This window comes from Canis lupus, chromosome 16 (assembly GCF_048164855.1).
Source record: "Canis lupus baileyi chromosome 16, mCanLup2.hap1, whole genome shotgun sequence".
NCBI classification, from domain to species: Eukaryota; Metazoa; Chordata; class Mammalia; order Carnivora; family Canidae; genus Canis; species Canis lupus.
In genome coordinates this window covers 35,911,528-35,936,846 of record NC_132853.1, presented here as the reverse complement: position 1 = coordinate 35,936,846, position 25,319 = coordinate 35,911,528, and the positions used below count along the sequence as shown (strand labels likewise).

General features: G+C 47.4%; 1 protein-coding gene across 3 annotated transcripts in view; it reads left to right on the top strand.

Annotated features, from left to right (window-relative positions):
• The window catches only part of IGF2BP1 (insulin like growth factor 2 mRNA binding protein 1), a 41,531-nt gene that overhangs the window by 5,043 nt on the left and 11,169 nt on the right, over positions 1-25,319 (top strand). For 2 of the 3 annotated variants that reach the window (XM_072780200.1, XM_072780199.1), the window contains exons 3-5: positions 21,409-21,457; positions 21,992-22,043; positions 24,623-24,686. In XM_072780200.1, coding sequence (XP_072636301.1) covers positions 21,409-21,457; positions 21,992-22,043; positions 24,623-24,686 — 165 coding nt within the window. Of the gene's footprint in view, positions 1-10,236; positions 10,406-21,408; positions 21,458-21,991; positions 22,044-24,622; positions 24,687-25,319 lie in introns of those variants that run through there. The other variant, XM_072780201.1, reaches the window with a different exon arrangement.

Genomic DNA, 25,319 nt, shown 5'->3' with positions numbered 1-25,319 from the left:
ATGTTTTTAAAACAAGCAAAAAGATGTTGCTTTCAGAAATGGATTTGTCTTTAATGAAATTTGTTCTTAGGGGCTGAAAATGAACTATAAGGAGGGGGTTAAGAAGCAAGGGAATGTCTAAAAAAAAAACAAAGAAGTAAAAAAGTGGAGTGGGAGGATTTTCAGGCACTTCACTGGTTGTAGTTGATAGATCTGACCTGTATTTAACTAGTAAGCTTAAAGTAGAAACAGTTTATGACATTTTTAGTAAAAGTTTTTCTATTAGGTTTTTTTTTTTTGCTTTTAAATAAACTTAACAATGGTTGTTTCTTAAATTTTTCAGCTCTGTTTGGAGGGAAGGTGGAAATTCTCTCACATTTTAATTCCTACCTAGAAAGTAAACCTTACAAATTCATAAATTATGTTTTCTTCACTGGTAGGGAATCCCTTAACTTGTTATCATTTAGTGCACAGTATTTCAAGGTATTTTCCTAAAGGCAGTGTATTTGTCCACTGGGAGAGTGGTAGGTTTCTAGAACGCTTTATTTTCTGACCCAAAGTAGAAAGATGAAATTTTATTCTAATGCTTTCTCAGATGGAGAACTTTGGAGGAAAGGCTGGGAAGAATTGTAATTCCCATCACTAATTTATTCAAAGTATAGTTAACTGTTCCAAATGTAAAGTTTTAATGGCACAGCTTTTGGTGGAAGAAGAGGAAAACATTCTTATAATTATGTTTCAGAGATGAAATACATGACATTAGCAATTGGAAGAATCTTGATTCAAGGGTTCTGAGCTTCTAATCTTTTTAAATTACCTTAATATATGTCATTTGAATCTATTTTATGTGTTTGGGTACTTTTGAGGCTTATTTTTTAGCGTTTATTCTGAACTTCAGTGTGTAACAGTTGACAAAGATACCATTGAGATAGGCTAGTGAGTATAGAATTTTAAAAAATCAGAAAAAAAATTTCAGATTTGGTTTAGTTGAATGAAAAGGGGGGAAGGAAGCCCAGCAAGTGCTGTGTGAAATTTGGAGTTTTTTAATTTTTTAATTTTTTTTGTTTTTTTCTGAAGGTGGACATTGGTTATATCTCTGGTTTTTGTATGGGGGATGGTGGTAGTGGTATCATTAGAATGAATGTATGAACCAAAGGCGTTTGAAGAACATTTTGCCAGCTGTTAGGATTTGAATTCCGTCTTGTTCGCTCCCCATCCTCTTAAAAGATTCTTAAAATGTGGCTAATGTCTTCCAGAAAGTGCAGCTTAGAATTTGCGATGGGAGTGTTAGGGAGGAAAAAAGAGGAGGAAAAAAAGTAGCAGGGGAGACTGGAGAAATCAGACGAGTTAGTCCGGGGTTGGAAATTCCAGACGGGGGAAAAAAAGAGAGAGAGAGAGATGGGGGTTGGGGTGGAGTTCCCGCTTCCCTTTAAAAGAGAAGCGGCTGGAGGCGCCCAGCGACCCACGGGAGAAGGGGTCGCACACGGCAGCTTTAAAAGGCGGGTGGGGGACTGGGCGCAGGGCAAGGCTCCTGCTGCTGTCGGAGTTGCCTGCCTTCCCTTCCCCTTTTCAAAAAGCAGAGAAAGTCGCGGAGGCGCTGTAGGCGCTTCCTGGAGAGCCCGCGGCGGCCCCGCTGCCCTGACCTTTCCCGGGCCCGCAGCTGCTCCGGGCGGCCCCCCAGTCTCTGCCCGCTCCACGCCCCCGCGCCCCCCGCAGCCGGGGGGTTCCCGGCGGGGCTGCCTTCCCCCGGGGTCCCCGAGAACCCCCGGCCGCGGCGCGCCCGCAGCTTCGCCCCGGTCCGGTCGCCCCAGATCCCCAACCTCGCCCACGTGGAGCGCTCCCCGGTTGCTGGCGCAGCCCTTCCGAGCACCCTGCCTGTCTGCAGACCTTTCCATTCAAAGGCCAAGGCGAGTGGAGAGGGTGGGAGAGAGAGGGGTAAGGAAAAAAGAGGATGGGAGGTGGAGAGAAAATGGAGGTGCATGTAGTGGTTGCCCTCTCCCAGGAGCTGAGGCCCCTCCCTTGGCAACAGGGCACAGAGCTGGAAGAGTTAACAGGGTCCAGTAATCTTTAGAAAATTGCCTGCCTCCATGTCCCAAAGGCTGATTGGAATAATAACAAAGGGACAGTTACCAGAGGTTCTAGGGTGGGTTTTTTATTCGTGTTGTAAAAGAGAGACAACAGGTCCTCCAGGGGGGCCACTGACTGGGCTTGCAAGAGTTTTCTGGGGTCCCAGCCAGTGTCTGACTCCATGTTAATGTCAGGTTTGCACACCATTTCCACCTGTGCTGAGCACATTTCCTCTCCTCCCCCACACCTTTTAAAATGCCTGTCAAAACAAAAGCAAGAAAAGGTCTCAAAAAACAGGCACTCAAGAGAGCGCATGCCCCTTTGGTTACTGATAAAAAGTTCGATTTGGCTAGAAAAAGATCATACTGGGGGAGCGTCTGTGATAACATACCACTGCAAGGAAGACAGTGCCAGCAGAAGATGTTCAGTCCCAAGTTTGCTAACTCCATTCCAATAGAAGAGCTTGAATGTTCCCTCAGATTTTGTTCAGAGTGGGGGCTCTGCTTTTCTAGTGAGTAGGAGGGGTCATCCTAGTATGGAACAAGCAGAGCCAGCTTCGTAAGACCTCCTGTTTGCAGCTAGTAGGTTTGCAATAAATAGTTGATGAATGAAGGCACAACAGGCTTTTTTTTTTAAGATTTTATTTATTTATGAGAGACAGAGAGAGGCAGAGCAAGAAGCAGGCTCCATGCAGGGAGCCTGACCTGGGACTCGATCCCTGGTCTCCTGGATCACACCCTGGGCTGAAGGCGGTGCTAAACCGCTGAGCCACCTGGGCTGCCCAGGCTTTTTCTTTTTTTAAGATTTTTATTTATTCATGAGAGACACAGAGGCAGAGACACAGGCAGAGGGAGAAGCAGGCTCCATGCAGGGAGCCGGATGTGGGATTCAATCCTGGGTCTCCAGGATCATGCCCTGGGCTGAAGGCAGCGCTAAACCGTTGAGCCATCTGGTCAGCCCCGGCATAACAGGCTTTAACCCTAAACACAGACCACTGAAATAGTGTGTGTTGATTGTGGGCAAATCACAGGAGAAACGTAGGTCTGGCTCTCATCATTTTAATACAGTTGGAGAACACCTGATTGCAAAACACGGAAATATAACTTCACAGAACACATTCCACCAGCCACCAGAAATGTAGTCCTATCACAGAAGTCCAGTCTTCCAGGATTTGATGTTCTGGTTGTAGGGCAGAGAGCAGAGAGTATGGCAAACCATTAGTGGTAACCTGGTTTTGAATTAAATACAGAGCAAACAGCTGGATAATAAGAAATTTGGCTGGTATGTCAAGGTGTTTGCAAGATGCCTAAGGACAAGTTTGATTATTAGACAAGTGGCATTTTGGTGGCCAAAGGCATATAAGGGACCTGTCAGAATGGGTGGATGTGAATTTTGCTCATATTTGGGAGAAGGGTGTGGAGATCTCTCTGAGTGGAGACAGAAGTGGAGGATCTCTTTCCTATACCAGGTCTGTCTGGTGGGATTCTAGTCAGCCCTCTCAATATTTCGGTAGGAAAAGAGGGTGAAGGAAAACTTCAGTTTTTATTCATTTTGAGTAAGTTCCAGTTGAAAAATTGGTTCTTCATCCAGATGTTTTGACCACTTGAAATGGAAAATGTTAAGTGTGAGTGAAATTTGATTGGATAGTCAGTTGATTGGATGTAGTTAGAAATGGATGCAGAGGAGAAATCGGGATTCAGGAAAAAATGGTGTAAAGGTTGTTTGTGGGGTCTGAGCACTTTGGCAGCAGGAGCTGGTGGACAGGAATCATTCTGACCTTTTGAGGCTAAAGGAGGGAGGAAGCTCTATTAGGTCAGGGTCTCCCGACCTACCCTAGGTGCCTCCTTCCACCCTCTTAGAGGACTGGAGGAAAGGTCTCTCAGGAGAGAGAGCTCAGGGTTTAAAAAGCAAGAGCTTTGGAGTCAGGCAATGACCGAAACTGCAGAAGTTAATCTTCTTAAGCCTTAATTTCTGTAACTGTGAACCCATGTTATTACACATTAACTATTATTATTGCTATTATTTGTTTTAGATACGACCTCTCTGCCTCCTGTCTTTGTACTGGGGCAGCTTGGGGCATAATCTAAGGCCATGAGTGCGGTGTTTTAAGGATTCTTCTGTGACTATGACATGTATTTTTTGTGGAACAATGATGGATAGGCATACTGAAGGGGATTTATATGTAGGATGCTTTAATGACCTGTATGCTGAAAGGAAAAGCCACTTTTTGGGAGAGGGAGATGAAGCTCACCAGGGCAATCTCCCCAGAGCCCTTGGGTTATGGACTCCATCATGTCAGACAAAAGACTTGAAGAAAATGCATAAGCGTGGTGGAGAATGTTCCTCAAGGGAGTGGGCCATATATTCTGTTGCTTATGCCCTGAACCCAGGCCAGATGAAACTTCACACTTAGGGGCTACTGTAAAAGGTAGGGTAGGGACACTGGGGAAAGAGGAACCACCTTAATTCTGCAGATGAGGTAAGTGTTATAAGAATTCAGAATGAGGGATGCCTGGGTGGTTTAGTGGTTGAGCATCTGCCTTCTGCTCACATCGTGATCCCAGCGTCCTGAGATCGAGTCCTGCATTAGGCTCCCTGCGGGGAGTCTGCTTCTCCTTCTGCCTGTGTCTCTGCCTCTTTCTCTGTGTCTCTCATGAATAAATAAAATCTTTTAAAAAATAAAAAAATAAAAAATAAGTTCAGAATGAAGGGGACTCTTGAGTCCTTGGGGGTCTGAGGAAGGAAGAAATGAGAGCAGCTTCCCCCACCTGGTGGGAGATGGGATGTTTGCCTTGACGTTCAGCTCTTGGTAAGCTAACAAAGTAGCCTTTCAGAAGTTGGGGATCCCTGGATGCCCAGGAAGTGCCTACACAAATTGTTTCCCTTCCTATGCCCTTGTAGAGGGCAAAGCCTCAGTGGCCTCCCTTTCCCTTGTCCCCCAGACTAGAGAGAGAACCCACCTTGATGTCCGCTTCCTCTTGGGCCCTCCCGGCTCAAAGGGTGCACACACACCCACTCAAACAGACCTCTTGCCCCTTTCGAAATTTCAGTCTAGGGACTAAGGATTGAATCTCCTCTTAGTGGGGTGGGAAGAGGAAGGGCTTCCAATCCGGATGTGGCTTTTGGCCATTTAACAGGCTTGTGACTTTAATCAGTTACTATAAAGGGTTTTACAATTAGTTTATGTGGAATGATGTGTGTTGCCTCTTTTCTGGAGTGGTGTCTGGGATTGCTAGGGGCTCCTTAACTTCCCATGAGGTACTCTGAAGATGAAGAGGACAAAATGAGGAGAGACAAGAACTCAAGTGGGGGCTGGCGGGGTGGAGTAAACTTGGTGAGGATGTCTGTTCGGAGCTAGAAATATTTATTCTGCTTCCTCCTCCAGGTCTCTAAGTTGTTTGGGAGGAGAAGTCCAACTATAATAGAGCAGTTGCTTTGGCAGGATTTGGAGACAGAACCCGAAATTAAAGAGTAGAGATGATCCTTCGCAGACCAGACTGTTGGTGGCTACAGCCAGTGTGTTCTGAGCAGAGACTAGACTAGGAATGTGGGCTTGGGGAGGCAGCAGCATTCGGAAGAATATTCTCTTGACTCCTTATGCCGAGTGTCCATACCAGCAACTTCTTTATTGAATGTTAAAAGAAGGGAAAATCTAGCTGACTATAGTCATTTTATTTAGAGGGTTTTCCTGCTTGTGGTTATTACCATTTGATTCAAAGCTGCTGCTCCTGGCTTTTTAGATTGAATAGGGTAGAGTGATAACCTGTCCAGAATCAGCTGGGGCAGACAGGTGGAATATGATGATCTTCATAAACATACTATGTCTCTATGAGATATATTTTTTTCACTTTCCTACTCTTGCCCCTCACTATCTTGAATGAGTAGTTTGCTAAATTTAAACTTCTAACTAGAGGAAGAATGGAGCCTGTCTAGGCCCAGGCTCATTTGCTCTTTTTAAAACATCCCATGGTCAGCAACTGTAGCCTGGGTATGGGGGGGGGGGCGTGGGGGGCACTTTGCCACTCAATCATTAGCAAATTTTGCAGGGGGGGGAGGAGAGATGTTAAAGATACATATTTACAGCCAAATTCCACATAAGGAAATAGTTAACAAGATGTACAGACTGGTGAGATAGCTAGCATTTTGCTGTGAAGTTTGGTACCTCTCATGGTGTATTCGTTCATTCATGCACCCGTATGTTCACTCATTTTATTTTATTTTATTTATTTATTTTTTTTTCAATTTTTATTTATTTATGATAGTCACAGAGAGAGAGAGAGAGAGAGGCAGAGACACAGGCAGAGGGAGAAGCAGGCTCCATGCACCGGGAGCCCGACGTGGGACTCAACCCCGGGTCTCCAGGATCACGCCCCGGGCCAAAGGCAGGCGCCAAACCGCTGCGCCACCCAGGGATCCCATGTTCACTCATTTTATATATTCAGAGTCTACTATTGTGTGCCATGCCCTCTGCCAGGTTTTAGAAATACAATGTAGAACAAGTGAAAGACCAGTCTTAAGAGTGAAGATGGAAGGAAATACAACTTATCAGTTCATTTTTCTCCAGGAGCTTTTATTTTATTTTTTTAAAAGATTTTCTTATTCATGAGAGAGATACAGAGACATAGGCAGAGGGAGAAGCAGGCTCCATGCAGGGAGCCCGATGTGGGACTCGATCCTGGAACTCCAGGATCATGCCCTGAGCCGAAGGTAGGCGCTAAACCACTGAGCCACCTACGCATCCCTCTCCAGGAGCTTTTATATTTAAACTTTTTCCTTAGTATTTTAAGAGAATTTTAAACTAAAAAAATTTTGAAATTAAAAAAAGTTTATTTGAGAGAGCGAGTAAGCAAGACAGAGCATGAGCAGGGGGGAGGGGCAGAGAGAAGCAGACTTCCTGCTGAGTAGGGAGCCTGACTGTGGGGCTTGATCCGAGGACCCTAGGACCACGAATCTAGCCAAAGGCAGAAGCTTAACCAACTGATCCACCCAGGTGCCCCAATTTAAAAAAAAAAACAAACCTTTAAATTAAAAATAACTTATCTATTTATTTATACGATTTTATTTTTAAGTAATCTCTACACCCAACGGGGCCTCAAAATTACAACCCCCAAGGTTGTAATAATTGAGTGCTCTACAAACTGAGTCAGCCGGGCACCCCTAAATTAAAAATAATTTTAAGGGGCACCTGGGGATGCCTGGGTGGCTCAGCGGTTAAGCGTCTGCCTTAGGCTTGGGTCCTGGAATTCTGGGATCGAGTCCCACATCGGGCTCCTTGCGTGGAGCCTGCTTCTTCCTCTGCTTGTGTCTCTGCCTCTCTCTCTCTCTGTGTCTCTCATGAATAAATAAATAAAATCTTACATTTTTAAGGGGCACCTGAGTGGCTCAGTTGATTGAGCATCTGCCTTTGGCTTGGGTTATGGTCCCTGGGGTCCTAGGAACAAGCCCCTGGGTCCTCCCTGCTCAGTGGGGAGCCTGCTTCTCCCACTCTCTGCCCTTCCGTTTCGCCTGCTCTCCACGTGTGTGCAAGTACTCGCTTGCTCTCTCTATTGTGCTTTCTCTCTCTCAAATATTTTTTAAAAATATTTTACTTATTCATTCATGAGAAACAGCGAGAGAAGCAGAGACATAGGCAGAGGGAGAAGCAGGCTCCCCGCAAGGAGCCCAACGTGGAATTCGATTCCAGAATCCCGGGATCATGCCCCAAGCCTAAGGCAGACACTAAACTGTTGAGCCATGAGCCACCCAGGTGTTCCTCTCAAGTATTTTTAAAGATTTTAATTTATTTATGAAAGAGAGAGAGAGAGGGAGAGGGAGAAGCAGACCCCCACTGAGCATGGAGCCTGATGTGGGGGCTCTGTTCCAGGACCCCCGGGATCATGACCATAGCTGAACGCAGCTGCTCAAATGACAGAGCCACCCAGGCGCTGCTAAAATCTTAAAAAATATATTTTAAGTATTTTAAAATAATTGAATACCTTTTAAATAATTAAATCTTATGTGATGAAGCATATATAATATGACATTTACTATCTGACCATTTTTAATCGCACAGCTTAGTGGTATCAAGAACACACTGTTGGGCAACCATCGCCTGCATTCATCTCTAGAACTCTTTTTATCCTGCAGGACCAAAACCATACCCAGTAAACAGTAACTCTCCATTCCACCCTTCCTGTAGTGGTATTTAAACCATGGACAGTTTTGCTTTTTCCTACAGAGTGGTACTGTTTTGTCCTACATAAAACGGGTGTTTTTGCCTGACCCCTCTCTTGGCATTAATACTAATTATTGGGGTTTTTTTTTTTTTTTTTTTTTTTAGCACCTTTGGGTCTTTTTCAGAGTGGGTAAGAGACAAGGATTGAGAGAGGGAGCTGCATAAGAGGTACAAGATAAAAATCTCTGGCCTCCAGCATTTTCACTTTAGATCCAGGAAAAGCTGTGGGACAGAAGAGGCCAAGAGACTATGTATTAAAATGGGAGGCACACATTCTCAGCGACTAAAATAGAGGAGGGAGGCTTTGAGTGAGCCAAGCTGTGTTTTGGAGGATAGGCAGACAAAATAGGGGTGGATTAAGGAGAGCATTATGGATTGACAGGGAGATGATGATGGGAGGACAATTGATCTAGAAGAAAGGGATAGCATTGTTGTACAGAGGCCCTCTGGCAGGTAGGGCATATGTCCTTGTTTAATTCCCTTATTGAGCATCTTTGCTCCAGAGCTCTGTTCAAGGTGATCCAGATCAAAAGATGAGCTCCTTCTACAATTAGAGGGAGTGTTTATGGACTATCTCGTCACATTTAAGCAGTGGGACTTTCACTGGATCCTCATAAAGACTCCTGCAGGTGTCTTCCCTTCTAAAGAAGAAGAGGCTGAAGCTCTTGAGTGGTTAAAGTAACTTAGCCAGGGTCTGTACTTTGAAACAGGTAGTAGTGCTGGGATTCAAACCCAAGTCTTTCTACCTCTAAAGCTGAGCTCTCTTAGAAGGGAGGGACAGGGATCCCTGGGTGGTGCAGCGGTTTAGCGCCTGCCTTTGGCCCAGGGCGCGATCCTGGAGACCCGGGATCGAATCCCACGTCAGGCTCCCGGTGCATGGGGCCTGCTTCTCCCTCTGCCTATGTCTCTGCCTCTCTCTCTCTCTCACTGTGTGCCTATCATAAAAAAAAAAAAAAGAAGGGAGGGACAGGTGATCCTCTACCATTCAAAGAAACTGAATCTTACCTTGAGCTTTTCTGGGGGGAGAGCATAAGGTTAGCAAATAAAAACACACCCAACATGGATTTCTCCCTGTTCTGAAACTCTTCTTCCCCAGGTGTTTTATTTTTATTTTTTATTTTTTTATTTTTTCCCCAGGTGTTTTATACCTGCATTGCATTTTATTTTCCTCTCACTGTTGGGATTTTCAGGCAATCTTAAAACAAAATGAAACAAATCAAACCTGAGAAAAGTCACCTCTTGTCTGGGCAGCTAAGATGGGAAATGGGGATTCTGCTTTTAGAATGAAAAAGACCCACAGAGAGCTGAGTGAAGTGGAGAAGGACTTCAGCGGGGTTAAACTTCAGGTATCCATCTCAGCCTGCCATTTCCCCAGATGTTGTGGGATCTGGGATCTCTTATCTTTTTTTTTTTTTTTTTTTTTTAAAGATCTTATTTGTTCATGCAGAGACACAGGCAGAGGGAGAAGCAGGCTCCATGCAGGAGCCAGAGGCCGACATGGGACTCGATCCTGGGGTTGCCAGGATCAGGCCCTGTGCCGAAGGTGGCGCTAAACCACTGAGCCACCCAGGCTTACCCTGGGGTCTCTATCCTTTCTGGTTTCTCATTTCCTCACCTGCAACTTCCCCATCTCCAGAAAACCCATGAAATAAGCTAGGAATTTTGAGTTAGAAGGGGCTTCATCCTCTGGCATTCTGGTAGGCATCAGGGCTGGAGCCTTTGGCTGGTTTTCCCCTCCTCACTACTCTTTGTTTGGGTTCAACCCCAGGGAAAATGGGAGGCTGGGGGGAAGGGCAGGGATTGAGATACTTCTCTTCCCCTCCCCCTCCTCCTAGCAGAAAGGGACAAAGAGTTCACCTTGGTTACAAGCCTACAGAATCATAATTCATAGCTTATGTAAGTTTTTGAGGAGCAAGAAGTCAGGTACCTTGTTTCTGCTGATGAGGAGGAGCAGGGATGCTTCCTGGCTAGTGTCATCTTGGGTTAGTCACTTAACCTCTCTGAGCCTGTTTTTTGGAACTGCAGAATGGAAATACTCTCGTCTGTGGGGGTTCAGAGGCTCAAATCAACCTCTAGTCACTGTTCTAGTTCATAGGAGGTGTGGTGCAAAGGAGGACCTGGTAAACTCTAAAGTACCATGCAAATGTGAGTTAATAAAATTATCATTAAATGATGACGCCCCAAGAGGGTAGACAAAGAAGGTCCTTCTCACCCCCAGACAAATGCCCTACTCCGTGTGGGAGGGGAGGACTCTGGGATTTTAACTTTTCTGACGGGGCTCCCAGGACTCCCCGGGTTAGAGGGTCTTTTTTCCTCCAGGCCGGGCCCCCTCGGTCGGTGCCTATGGCCCAGCCCAGCCCACTCCGGAGCCTCGGTTCCAGCCTTCTCAGTGGGAGGCCTCCCGCCCGGTGCTGCCTCCTCCTGCAGCCCGGCCGAGGTCTCTAAGGAATGCCGCCTCCCGGGCCATTCTGTCCCCTCCAGCTTTTGCGGCCTCACTTCCAGCCCTCTCCCGGCCCCCTACCCCCAACCGGTTCCCACTTAAATGCTTGCAGGCCCGTTTGCAGGCGGGAAGCCCCCTCCCCCACAGGACCACCTCAGTCACAGCCCTGACCACAGGGAGGTCGGGTCTGGATTTACTAAAGGACCCCGGAGGGGGAGCCTGCCCCTCGCTGGCTGCCTGGCTCGCTCATGGGGTCGGGTTTCGGCCGGTGGCTCTGGAGTGAGAGAGACAAAGGGCAAAGTCCTGTCCCCACCCCCACCCGGCAGCCCCGGGGGCGCTGGGCCCCTCCCCGCCCCCCCATCCCCCGGGCCCTGCTGGGGAGCCGAGGGCCCCCTGGGCCGCGCCGCGCGGGACCGGCTCCCGAGCCAGTCGGGGTACCGAGGGGGTTCTGGCCGCAGAATCTTCTAGACTGCCTAGCCTGCTGCCGTGGGGAGGGGGGCGGTGCCCGGGGGGCAGCGCCTGCCCCCTCCCTGAGCAGCCGACGCGGCCCACCCAGCGGCTGGGGTGGGAGGCCGCGTGCTCAGCTTTCCCTGGGCGAGGTGAGGGGCTGGGGGGAAGGGGCCGCCCGCGTGGGGCGCAGGCCCGGCGACGCCAGCGCGGCCGCTCAGCTGCTCGGGCCTTCTCAATTGCCCGTTCATGAGGGCTCCCCTCCTCCCCCCAGCTGCTGCCAGCCCTCCCCCACCCTCAGCTGCTGCCGCCCTTCCCAGGCACCTCTTTCTCCTCCGTTGCCCTGTCTGCCCCCGCTTTCGGCGGCAGGAAGGCCCCGCTCGCCACCCGGGCTCTCCCGGCGAGTCTGAGACCCTCCCTGCTCGCTGCACCATCTTGGAAGGTGTTGGTGCAACTCCTGGGCGCGTCCCTGGGCCGGGGAGAAAGGCCTACCCAAAGGCCATCTACGCCTGCCTCGGGGATGGGTGTCCATGTCCGAGGGGACTTACCTGATAACTACCCCGCCCCACTGGGGAGAGACCAACACAAGCCCCTGAAGTTCCTGACTCCCAGTTGGTCTTTGCAGGGGGGTGATGGGGGCCTGTAGAGGAGACTTGCCTTGAGGTGGTTAACCTCCAGGAGGGACACAGTCGAGGCTCCTTTCCACTCATGGAATGGTCATTTATTATTATTTTTCAATATATACTGGGATACGTTCCTATCCTTTCACAGGCAGTGGTGATGATTCCAAGAACTGTGCTAAGTCTCACAGGGTCTTTCTCAGTGGGGAATTGAGGTGCTGAAGACTGATTTCTCTTGAGGCTGGTCTAGTTTCCTTATCTTTGCTTCTGAGAGCTCCCACCACAAAACCCTGTCATGAACTGGGCTCTCCAAGCTTGGGGTTGCCACCCCAGGACAGACTCAGCCTTTCTATTTCTGAGGCATGCCCCATGCTGCTTTCCGCTGAGTGCCAGCTCTGTCCTCAGCCAGGTCTCTGGGTCCCAGTGGGATAGACCATTTGGCTCTTAGGCTTTCTGGAGAGGTGCTGACATCTCCGCTGGGGGGTGAGGGTTCAGCCAACCTCTGAGGTTGGGGCAGGAATGGTCTTTCCAGCCCCAACCCCCTTCTGCCTTTTCCTCTCAGATTATATTAGCTTCCACCCCCCTCCCTCCAGTGAAGAGGCTGGAAACACTTCTCACTGCCAGCCTGAGAAGGTTGGTGAATAGTGTCCACAGCAGTTCATTTCTGATCCCCACACCATCGCTGCTTCCACCAGGGAAGGGTATGCTGTCCCGTTGAGTCACCTCTTTATCACTTGTCCCCACAAGTTAGGTTTATTCTGGAGGCTTCTCCAGATGTCTCCATAGCCTCCCACTTCACCTTGCAGCGCTCAAATGGCCAGCTCCGGCTCTAGGAATCACTCAGGTGAAAAGAGTGCAATTCTAGTCAGGGAGCAGGGTGGAAGGAGGGAGAGGCAGTTGGCCCGGGCCGACTTGAAATTTGTCTGGAAAGAGCTCCACTGTCTCAGAGCTTCTGTTTTGGCTTCTTCTCTGGTGCTGCCCAGATGGGCAAGAAAAAAAATGTGGGCTGTCTTGTCAAACCATTTATTTCCAAAATGAGTGAACCGAGCGAAGTATTCCTGCTTTTGAGGTTTGCTTGCTAACACCGGTTAGCACCTTCCCCGCTTCATGTCTTACCTTTGCTTCCTTGCCTATCCCTAGACGTACACGAGATTTTGGAAGAATTTTTGGTTACTATCCTTCTACACTGCTAACATTTTTCTGACAGTCATCCAGCCGTATTATAGTATAGTTAGCTCTTTTGTGAGTTAAACCCTATGCCCAAATTAGAGCCGCATGCAGTAAAAGCCAGTTGGCATGCACTTAGCCATACAGAATATGGGCATTTTTCCTGCTACTGACATCGGGGCTATACAAGCTTCTGCTGTGTTAACACTTCTTGTCAGAGAGAAAGCAGTAAGGTTTGGTGAGATGAGCACAGACCAGCCTCAGAAGAGAGCTGAGTTCCAGTTCTACCTTAGCATTGCCAAGGCTCTTCTTGTTTTTCTGAGCCCTGGTTTCTCCAGCTGTCAAATAAAGGTGACTGGTGAAGAGCCTCTCAGGCTTGAGGGGCTTACTCCCTCTCGCTTCAGTGTATGAATCTGATTTCCTTGAGTTGGAACTTGATAGCACTGGGCTTCCATGTGCGCAGCCACGCACATCCTTAGTCATGTAAGCAGGCTAGCAACTCCTCCCTGCCCCCTACCTGCTTCCCTGCCTCCAGGTAGACTGGGAGCATATTTAACATGATATAGATCCTTCTGGAGGTTGAGGGGGGTGGTGCATGGCTCATCCCAGTCTCTCCTGGAGATTTGATTTTCCTTTCTGCTTATCCTCAGCGTTAGCACAGGAGTCCGAGCATATGTAAGACAGTGCATGTGCACTACGTACATTTAAAAGACTGTGTTCACGGGACCACAGATACATTGCACTGGTGTCCCTGCCTTCCAAGTCCCCTAACCCGTTCCCTACCACACACACACCTTGGCATTCACCTGGGTGGTGACATCCTCTGCCTAGTTCTGTACCGTTCAGTAGGTTAATTTCCTTTCCAGGCCCTACCCTGCCCATCAGCCCACCCGACAGCCCGCCTGTCTGGCTGCCCTGCCTCTGGATCAGCCTGGCACGGAGCCCTGGGCATTGGGCCAGCTCCTCCTCCCCTCTCCAGCCCCGCCCCCTTTCTCAGCTACTGCCATGCCTGGAGCGTGCCAGGTCCGCCCCCTTCAGAGGCTTTCCTGGACAATTATTTTCTTCACCTCTCCACCCTCTAGGGATAAGGAGGCAGGGTGGAGAAGGACTGGGTCAATGGTGGTCTTAGGGAAAAGGCAGGGATTGGCACTTTAGGACATTTTTTATGTGTGACTTCCAGCTGGAAAAAACTGGGAGGAGAGCCAGCTTCGGGAGGGTGCTTCTACTATAGCGTCAGCCACAGGGGAGTCTCTTGTTGAAGAGTCAGCAGGATCACCCACTTGTAAAGAGATCCTGTGGACAACCCCTCCACTCCTTATTTACCATTGTACACCCCTTCTCTCATCTTTAACCAATGGGATCCCCTACTTGACGGTCAACTCCTTGAGAGCATGAGGCTTACCTGTCTGCCATCACCTTATGCTCTGCTCTAGCACAGTGCCCAGGCCCATCCAACAGAAATGCAGTGACAGCCACATACGTAAATAAATTATCTTCATTTTTTTTGGCTTAGATTCTTTTTAAATTTTTGAAATTCCCTAATAGCTATGTCAGAAAAGAGTGAAAATAATGTGAAAGTTTTTTAAGATTTTATTTATTCATGAGAGACAGAGAGAGAGGCAGAGACATAGGCAGAGGGAGAAGCAGGCTCCATGCAGGAACCCGATGTGGGACTCAATCTCGGGACTTCCAGGATCATGTCCTGAGCCAAAGGCAGACGCTCAACCTCTGAGCCACCCAGGTGTCCCAGAAAGGTTAATTCTAAAATTATTTTAGAATTTGAAAATGGTATTAATTCAGCATGCAGTCAATGTAATAATGAGGTCTTATTTGGGGGGGCATGTACAAAGTTTTAAGGAATCTGAATGTGTGTTATTTTATATTTTGAGCCTATCTAATTCAAATGCTTAAGTTTTCATTAGAAATATTTGATCAGTATTTGAATTATTTATAAAGATTTTTAGAGTGTGTGCGGTGGTAGGGGGCCAGGCAGGGCGAGGGAGAGAGAATCCTAAGCAGACTCTGCTGAGCATGGAGCCCAAGGCGGGGGTTGAGACCATGATCTGAGTGGAAATGTAGAGTGGGACGCTCAACCCATTGAGTCAACCAGGTGTCCTCTGATCAGTATTTCACAAATTTTACAGAGGAAAAGTTCAATTATATAAATACCTCGAAAACGAGTATTCCGTGCCTCAGTTGCAGTACCCACAATACAGTGGCTCAAAAGCCACATGTGACTAGTGGCTATTGTGTGGACAGCACTGCCCTGGTGCTTAGTAGGGGCCAAGAAAAATTTGTAGAATGACTGAGTGCAGCAGCTGGACTACAGAAACCAAAGCACAAGCCATGGTCGTGAGTTTGCCTGTGGATGAAAAAGCAAGCATGTGTGTGTCTGCAGGTTTTTGAAACCTTTGTTACTTACTCTTTTCTGACATGCAAGTCACCACTCCAGCCAAGTCATCACTCCAGCCCAATCCCCAGCCAGCCTCATTTTCTCATTGCCTTGAGTTAGTTTCATCCCAGCTTCTCGAAGAGCCACCTGCAGGCTTGAGCGAATACTGGGGCATCTTTGGGATGTGGGATGAAGTTAAATGTGTAGGCGTGTGAGAGGATGTCTTAACTGTGGACTTATGGATGGATTCCAAAGTCTTTAACTCCTGGGATCTTGAAGAAATTGTGTGCGAAATGCTGGCACTTTTCTAGTATAGTTTTCTTAGCTTTTATCACATTCCTAATGGGAGCGAAGTATCAACAAAGGTGTTCAGAGGGGTGGGTGTTAAGAACCACTCTTTAAGACCTTTAGGTTACAGAAAATCCTTCAGATTAAGAATACCTCTTTCTATAGGTAGACAGGGTTGATACCTGTCTGGAAACACCCGACCTTGTAAAACAGACCAATCCTAATCCTTGTTTCCCAGTTGTTGTTTTTTTTTTTTTTTTGTTTCCCAGTTGTGAGAAACAGAGGTCCAGGGTATTGGAAGGCTGGACTTGGCCAAGGCCACACAGTCTGCTTGTCAGAAAATCACAGCCTGGAGGATGGGGGGGCAGCTGGAGTGGAGCATCTAATCTGGAAATCCCAGTTTAATCCTGGTTCTCTGAGGAGATGAAAGTCCAGGTTGGAATCTTGATCTGGGGGCCCCAAGCTTGACAAGATTGCCAAAACCTGTTGCTGCTTCCCTCTACCTCCCCCCACCTTCCACTGATTTACCCCACCCTAGTTTATTTATTTATTTATTTTTTAAATTTTTTTTTTTTAAATTTTTATTTATTTATGATAGTCACAGAGAGAGAGAGAGAGAGAGAGAGGCAGAGACACAGGCAGAGGGAGAAGCAGGCTCCATGCACCGGGAGCCTGACGTGGGATTCGATCCCGGGTCTCCAGGATCGCGCCCTGGGCCAAAGGCAGGCGCTAAACCACTGCGCCACCCAGGGATCCCCCCCACCCTAGTTTAAAGGAACTCCTTCTTCCAGGGGAGGGGTCAGATTCCTTCCCTTGGGGTTGTGGAGGTGGAAGAGGAGTAGAACACTTCCTGGGGCAGTTTTCAGCCTTTTTCCAGGAGACCTGGAGTCCTTGTATCTAGGGTGCATTCTGCTCTGCAGAGAGGCTTCATTCTGAAAAGATAGATTACCATTTGTATATCTGTTCCTCTGGATACTAGACCCCAGGCCCATGACCCCTTCCAAATGCCAGCAGGCTCACCACACCAAGGCTTGCATTCTTGCTAGTACAACACCAACTGGAAAATATCATTAGTTAGATCCATTATTTTGGAACCTGCTATGACTTTTAAAACTGGGTAAGCTAGAATAATTTAAAAAACAATTTTAGGGGCTCTTGGGTGGCTCGGTCATGAAGTGTCTGACTTCTTGGTCTCTGTTCAGGTCTTGATCTCACGGTCGCGGGTTTGAGCCCTGCTTAAAACAAAACAATTTTAATTATGGAAAAAAATTAAACAGAAAAGTAGAAAGAATAATGTAATAAATTTCCCAGGTACTCATCACCTAGCTTTAGAAATTAACAACTCCTATCCATTGGTATTAATTTTTCTAATTATTTTGAAGCAAATCCTGGACACCTTATTTTTAATCTGTAACTATCTTTTTTTTTTTTTTTTTTAAGATTTTATTTATTCATGAGAGAGAGAGAGGCAGAGACACAGGCAGAGGGAGAAGCAGCCCCCCGCCCTGGGAGTCCAATGTGGGACTCACAGGATCTTGGGATCAGGACCCAGGAAGGAGAAGCAGGGAGCCCAATGTGACCAAACATGGGTCTCCATCCTAGGACCCTGAGATCATGATCTGAGCTGAAAGCAGATACTTAACTGACTGAACCACCAAGGCACCCCTGAATTCTGAATTTTAATTTTTTTATTTTAGACTGTATTTATTTATTCATGAGAGACAGAGAGAGCAGACACATAGGCAGAGAGAAGCAGGCTTCATGAAGGGAGCCTGATGCAGGATTCGATGCCAGGACTCCAGGACCATACTTAGGGCCAAAGGCAGATGTTCTACTGCTGAGCCACCCAGGAGTCCCTGAATATTTTTAATTTGTTCTTTGGCCTAACTTGACTGAATTTTAGCAGAGGCTTTTTGTCTCCTTTCTCCCATCAAAACAGCAGCGTAGGGGACAAGGCACAGAGCCCGGAATCAGACAGGTTTTGAGTTCAAAGTCTGTTTCTGGCTTTTAGTACCTGTGTGATTTGGCAAAGATAATCTTGAGTTCTTGGGGCCCTGGTCTGTAAAGTGGAGCCGTGGACCCCACCCTCATGGGTAATAAGGGTCTTCCAGCAAGTGGTGAATTTCAGCTTGGCATCTGTTAAGCATTCCTCAGATGTTCGGCCCTTCCCTAACTGACCTGTTTTCCTTTCCAGTCTAAGTCAGTAACACTTCTCTGAGAAGGTGAAAAGGACGAGAACTTCCTTCCCAGGGAGAACTCCCAACCACATCCCTTTCCGGGTATCCAGCTCCTGTGTTTCCGGAAATTCTTGGTTTGCTACTTATTTCCTTATGCTGTTGCATGGGTGCTCTCTCACTCTGTTCTCTCCGAAATTCCCCAGGGCTTGAGAAATATGGTCATTTGGTCTCTGTGGCCCTCATGGGCCCCCTCCCTTCCCCTCCACTTCCTCCAGATGGATCCCCTGTGGTTGCTCTGTGTTGGGAGCTGCCCCAGGGCTTGATAACTGCCCTTCCTGTCAGGACAGGCAATCCACAGGGTGTTGGCACCCAGGGAAATAATTGGGTTGGTGAAACCATTGCTTTCATTGCCAGGGGCTATCACTCAACAGGTTTATCAGTTCCTGGGTGAACCTCTAGGCATTCTTTTGCCATTTCTGAACAAGGATGTTAAGGCTTAGGCACTCCAAGATTGGCTCAGTATAGTACCCTGTTGTTACCTGTAGGGCAGAGGTACTGTTCTACCTCATGGAAGCTGATACACTGGCATGTGGAGTGCGTCCCTGGACCAGACCATAACCCTTTAGCTGTCAAGAGAGGCAGGGGAGCAGGATTGTAGGCCCACTGCATCCCCAGCCATGAAGTCTAAATATTGTAATGACTGTTCCCATCACACTGAGTGCTCGTTGTCAGCCCTTCCTTCCTCCCTCTCTCTTCCTAAGCTTGTCTGGGCTCCTGAGGACTGGTACAGGGATTGGGCACCCACTCCAAGTCAGGCACCTTCACTCACACTTCCTTAAGTCCTCATGAAAGCTCAGTCACTTTCCACAGGAGGAATGTAAGGTGCAGAGCAAAGGAATACCTCATCAGATGCTCGTAGCTTGTCTCTAGACCCCTAAGCCCCCAGCATACCGCCCTGGCCCAGCTTGCACCTGGCCTTCCATACTTAACCAGCAGTCCTGGGGAGGGAGGATTGGGTACAGTTGCCAACACCGCTCCGTGTGCTTTGGGCCTGAAAGAAATTAGGTAGCACCATAAGTAATAGAAACCAGGCCAAGGGCTTAAAAGACAAAGGGTCTTCCGAGGCTTCTGTTGTGTGTTTGTCAGGGTTGGGGGTTTGCTGAAAGGAGGTTTGGAGGCCTCAAGGGGTTCCCAGGATTGGGTGTGTGTGTGTGTGTCCTCGAGGGGTGGGTGTCTGCCTATGGGGTTGGAGAGGGCTGCCCAGAGGTCTTTTCTTTCATTGGTTGTGTGGCCCTGCCCTCCTCCCCCTCCTTCTCCTGGAACATTCCAGACATTCCAGACTGCCATTGCTTTCAGGATATGGATTAAAACCCCAAACTGAGATTTGATTCCTTCACACCATCCCCTCCCTAACTCTTCCCTACCCTGGAAAGAAAGCCCCTAAAACTGGGAGTTTTGAAGTAGGACTGTGTTTTTGACCCTTGACCAGAGATTATGCTAAGGGGCCATCTTGAAAGAGCCATCTTCAAACTGAGCCTCCCGCACAGGGGTTGCTTTAAACCCTACTGGTCTGAACTCCCAGGAAGGCAGCCTCAGCCCTTCATCCACAAGAGTTTGCTAGAGGGAGTGACTCCTGTTATTGGCATCAAGCGAGATCAGTGTCCTCAGTCTTCCAATGCTGTACCCATCTCTTCTTCAATTCTCTAACAGTTGGGCTTTGATGGTGAGAGTTTTTGTGTTTTCTCTTCCCCTTTGGGCACAAAATGAGTGTTATATGGGACATCCCTCACAAGGGCAGATGCCGAGGGTCTCCCTCCTTTGCCTATGAATGCAATAGAAGAAAGTGGCCTGGTGGGAATTCTGAAGACCTGGGAGTGGAGTTGAAGTTTGCTATCCTTACTCTTGTCCTGCATTGCATTCTGATGACCATAGATCAGGTTCATGAACCAAATGAGATAGAGAGCCATACACATAGATTCCCTTCCACATGTGTCTCCTCTTCCAGGAAGTCATTTTGTCGCAGGAAGAGATTTCCTTTGTGTATTTCATCAATACTTTTCATGCTCAGAGCTGCACAGCTCGAAGGGATCTTAGTGACTCTTTCAGTTTCCATTTTGCAGCTTAAGACATTTAGGGTCACAGGGATGGAATGAGTGAGCTGGCCTAGGGACAGCCAAGAGGGAAACATGGGAGCTGAGCATCTATCTCTTCCTTTGTTCCTATGTGTTTTCAGCACCCTGCACCCCTAGCTTTGCAGGAGCTGACATGGGCCCAGTAGGAACACTGAGGCCTGAAGCTTATACTTGGCTTAATCAGAAGAAGACCCAATCGGGTAGTTTAAGAGCTAGAACAGGATTTTCTTGCTTCCCAGGTCAGATTTCCTTCATGCTGTTAAGGTTTCATTGGACTATGTCCCCAAACTAAGTTTGATCAGGGATATGCAAAGACATAAATGACAATTGACCAGTGAAGATCAAGTCAATTGAAATGTTGTAAGCCCAGGGATTAGGGCATCGATTTGGGTAGTGAGCAGTTAATTGCCCTGGGAATCAACCTTGAACCTGAAAGCCTTTCTGGGGAAAATGACACTTTTAAGAGGTATTTGAAAGATGGGAAGGAGAAAGTATAGTCATTTGGAAGGAGGGAAGGTGGCGGTCATGATGTTGTGTTGTGTGTTAATCGCTTCCACCTTAGTATTCTGGATGCATCTGTACTTGAAGCCCTTTGCTAAAATCTAATATTCTCTAACATCACCTGAAACCACCCTATGTATAGGTATTATCCCTGTTGTGCAAAGAAAGGAAAGTGAGCCTCAAAGAAGTGGAAATAATTTTAAGGTCAGTGCTGTTAAGTGCAACACAGATTAAAATCCATACCTGTATAAAAAATACTTGACTAGGAGTGCCTGGGTCGCTCAGTCAGTTAAGCATCTGCCTTTAGCTCAGGTCATGATCTCAGGTCCTGAAATTGAGCCTGCTTTGGGCTCCTTGCTCAGGCGGGGGGGAGTCTGCTTCTCCCTCTTCCCTCTGCTCCCCTTGCTTGTGCTCTTTCTCTGTCAAATAAAACACTTAACAACCTTACTATTATCCTGTTGTAATTTGTTTGCATGTATGTCTCTCCCAATAAACTGAGTACCTTAGGGCCAGACACATTGTTTTGTCACAGTGTCCCCAGTGTCTAGAACAAAATATAGCATGAAGTAGGCAACAGTTAAATGGGCATCAGATTAATAAATGATGTCTTCTGTAGCAGCTTGGTATTCCTAAGTGCCTGAAACGTAGTGGGAGGTAAGAGATGAAAATAGGTGGTTAGTGAAGAAAACAGAGGGGAAGACAAGTAGAGGGACAACTGAAGCATATGTGATTGGTGTTACCCTGGTGCTGAGGGCACCTGATCTTAGGCGTCGTATCTGTGGTAGCACTGATAATTTACATTCTCATGGGAGGCACCCCTCCACCCCAAGTCTTCATTCCCAAAGTTTATCATTCTTGGATTCTTAGACTTGGGTGTTGAACAGAAGGTAGAGAGATAAAAACTAACAAAAGCATTAAACACTGCAGGGTCATAGGTCCCTACAGCATCCAGAGCATTATTAATCCTTTTCCCTCTTATTTCAGGAGTCGGAAAATTCAGATCCGAAATATCCCACCCCAGCTCCGTTGGGAAGTAAGTGATTGGGGGAAACTCAAGGCGTGGGGTGGTGGGGATGGAAAGGAAGCCCGGGTCAGTCTGAGTCAGCTGGGATGACTGGGGAGGTCCCCCTGGTGGTTTGGGGGCTAGGCTAGGCTAGGGTTGCCGGTGCAGACAAAGGTTGATTGGGTCCCATTTTCAGCCCAGGACTACCCATGTTAGCTTTTTGGGCTTATCCTCGTCATGAGAGGCATTAGGGAGGTGGGTAGGTTGTTTCTTCAGCCCGAAATTTAGTGATGGCAGAAGCTGATTTGGGGACCCCAGCGGCCCAAGTCTATTCCAAAAAGTCTTTCAAAGCCTTTTTGGTGCTCAAGTACATTTCTTCGAAGATACCCTAACAAATCACCATCAGCATCAGTACCCTAGAAAGGGGAAGCTGAACAGGTGATACTACTCAGTCCCCACCTAAGGCTCTGCCTGTACCACCTTGCTTTGGGGAGAGGGTATCTGGTGGTTGTGATAGTTCCTGGGATGCTCAGAGTAGCCGTCTTCCCTTTGCTATGCTCCTAGGTGCTGGACAGCCTGCTTGCTCAATATGGTACAGTGGAAAACTGCGAGCAAGGTAAGACTACAGAGGTGGTGGCTGGTGGGAAAAGGGTGGGTGTTGGAGCACTTTGGGGGGATCTGCTCTGCTTCGTTTTCCATGACCAGATCCACCTGGCATACAAAAAGAAGGCAGACAGGATATGGCAATATGGCACAGAGGAAGATACACGCACAGGAGGGCATGGGCATGTCATCCCAGCTTTGGCTATGCTGCTTCTCTCTAGAATAGGTTTCTCTTTGTTTAATGAGGAAAGTCACTCATTTCCAGCATGAGATGCCAAGCTCTTAGGGGGTCAGCCTTGGTAGAAATAGAGGTCTGAGGATTTCAACAGTAGTATAAACATGGAAATTGTGTACTCAGCCCTAGTAAGTCTGCAGCCCTTTTACTTTTTAAAAGCTTCATAATTCTTCATGTTTGACAGGAATAGCCAACTGGTTTTCTCTTTTTAGAAGCTCTGATTGTCAGCTACATGTCTTTGGTCAATTAAAAGAAACAAAAAATGAGATTTTATTATTGGGTACTTAGTGATGGGCAAGAACAGTCTTTCAAGAGTGGGCCTACAAGAGAAATAATAAGAAAAATCTGGGTCATAAAATATTTGCTAAGATTTCTGAGGTTCCTCCATTGCTTAAGGTTATAAGTAATTTTCAGAGGAAGTGAGCTAAAATAGAGAGTGGTTTTGGTTGGACATGAGTGCTTGGCCAAGAGAAAAGATACAATTAGAGTTTGTAGAACTTCAAGAAATGTAAATAATCACCCTGTGAAAATTTAAATTTTCATTTTCTGTGGAAAGATGGAAGCTAGAAATCACTCTAGATTAAAATATTTGCCTGCACAAAGGTAAGGTGCTGAGTCCATCAGATGGGTTCTCCTGCTCTGATCTTGTAGGTTGCTTTTGATCATAAATGCCAGGACACAGCCAGCCACACTGATAACCATTGCCCAGTACTGCTCACTTGTTAGACTGGTGACTGAGTTACTCCTGGACAGACAGCAAGACTGAGCACTGGCTTTGAGGCTCATCGTGAGCTTCACTGGGAGGCCCTGCAGGAGCTCATACTAGTGGAAATCTGTGTGTGGGTCACCCGGGCAGCTGTAGCACACTGCATCCTGCTCCCCATCCCTACAGAATGGGAAATGTTGGATTTTGTTGGACAACAGGGAAAGTCTTCAACTGTCACTGAGTGAGTGCTTTCTGTCCACTATTTAAAATCGCATCCCTCTCCACTACCTTTTTTTTTTTTTTAAGATTTTATTTATTTATTCATAAGAGAGAGAGACAGAGAGGCAGAGACCCAGGCAGAGGGAGAAGTAGGCTCCACGCAGGGAGCCCAATGTGGGACTCGATCCCGGGTCTCCAGGATCACATCCTGGGCTGAAGGTGGCACTAAACCACTGAGCCACCCGGGCTGCCCTCCACCACCACCTTCTTTACCCTGATTTACACTCTTTGTGGCATTAATCAACCTCTGCTATGCTAGGGAATTTGCTTATCATACTTTGCGTTGTCTCCTCCCGCTAGAATGTGAACTCCATGACAGCAGAGCTTTGGTCAGTTTGACTCCTGTTTCAGTTTAACTGGAAAGAACAATCTTTCCATACCCTACTGTAGTAGTGGTGGGGGAGATTCTGCTGATGAAGGCCAGAGGGGTTAAGAGTGGTCTGCACTGAGGATTTGTGGCCAGGTAACTTACTAGCCTCAGGGAAGTGGGGGCAGAGTCTTGGTTTTTTGTCAGTGTCCTCCACCCTGGTGTAGTGGTGCTGAGTTGGCCTAGGGAACCCTAAATCAAAAGACAGTGATGCATAAGACAGGTTAATTTTATTAACTTAAAATAAGAGGTGTGCCTCCAGACATCTGGAATTCTAATGTCCAGCCCAGTCTGGGACTGGCTGTAGGAGAGAGTGTATGGCAAAGTCAAATGAAGTCCAAGAGGATTCATGATTAAGTGCAGATGATTTAGGTGGCCTTAATGGCAGGTACCATGAATTTATGATGGATTGAATGTGCATTTCCATTGCCAAGATATTTGGAATACTCAGGAAATCACCACCCCTGGGCTACCTAGCAGATGCTTCTCTCTGCCCGCTTAGCTAGGTCATGATACACTCACGTTTCATCTGTCCTTGAGGATGCTCTGTAGTGGATGTACATCTCTTTACCATATTCTTACAGACCATGTCTCAGGATGTTTGCTTCTGTAAATTGCTAATCTTACTGTGTATGTATTTTCAACTAGTTTGGCTTCCCCAGAATAAATTTGCTTCCTAGATGGGGTGTGTGCGTGCACTCCCCACTGCCTAACTGCTGTGTTCACTGCACTATTTTGTTGCCCAGCTCTCTTGGCGGCTGGCCAGAGGGAATCAGAGGAAGACACAGAAGGGAGAATGTAAAAAGGTTTGAATTTTCTAAGATTTCTGGTGAGAGGGTTCTAAAAGGGGAAATATTTTGCCTTGTCATTCCCAGTATTTTCTTCGAACACATGTAACTTCTACAACCTTCTAACCTGGAAGGATGTGCTTTAAATGCTTGGGATTCCTTGGTGGCATTTCCAGATCTCACTGCTCTAACCTTGGCTTCTGTTTTGCTCCCCCAGTGAACACCGAGAGTGAGACTGCTGTGGTGAATGTCACCTATTCCAACCGGGAACAGACCAGGCAGTGAGTGGGCTGGGAAGCGGGCCAGGGTGGGTCTTTGGGAGGTATTGGAAGCCAGGTACCTCTTTTACAGGGCTGGGGTCCACACAGGCAGTAGTGCCTGCTTGGATTCCGTTATTGTGATAGCCAATTGCAGACTCTTGTTCATTGGTTCAGGGATCTTAAAAGTTCAGAAACTCCTCAGGATTGATAGCAAATTCACAGAAGGGAAGAGACCCAAGGGCCCTTCCAGGAAAGGGGAAATCCTCCGTGAGAGAATAGATAGGCTTTCTGTTGGATTTCTCTAGCTGCCTTGGACCTGCAAGAGTCCTTTGCTGTGTTGATTGTGCCATCTAGTGATAGTGAGGGGGAACTGCGAGATTTACAAAAGGGATTTGTTCTTGTTTTGCTGGGGGGGGGGCAGACATTTTATTGTGGTGAGGCCATGAGCCCAGTTTATGCTGTTGTCGGGTCCTCTTAGTCCCACCACACCCATGCTTTCTCGATTCTTAAGCCCTTTGGTTGAGCAATTACACTTCTCATCTACTGGTACTGACACACTGTACGTTTTGTGCACTTATGTAAGATTTGTGTAAGACCTGTTACAGGCCTTTTGCTACATTGTGCTTTTGATTGCTTTCTTGTTCCTTCAGAATG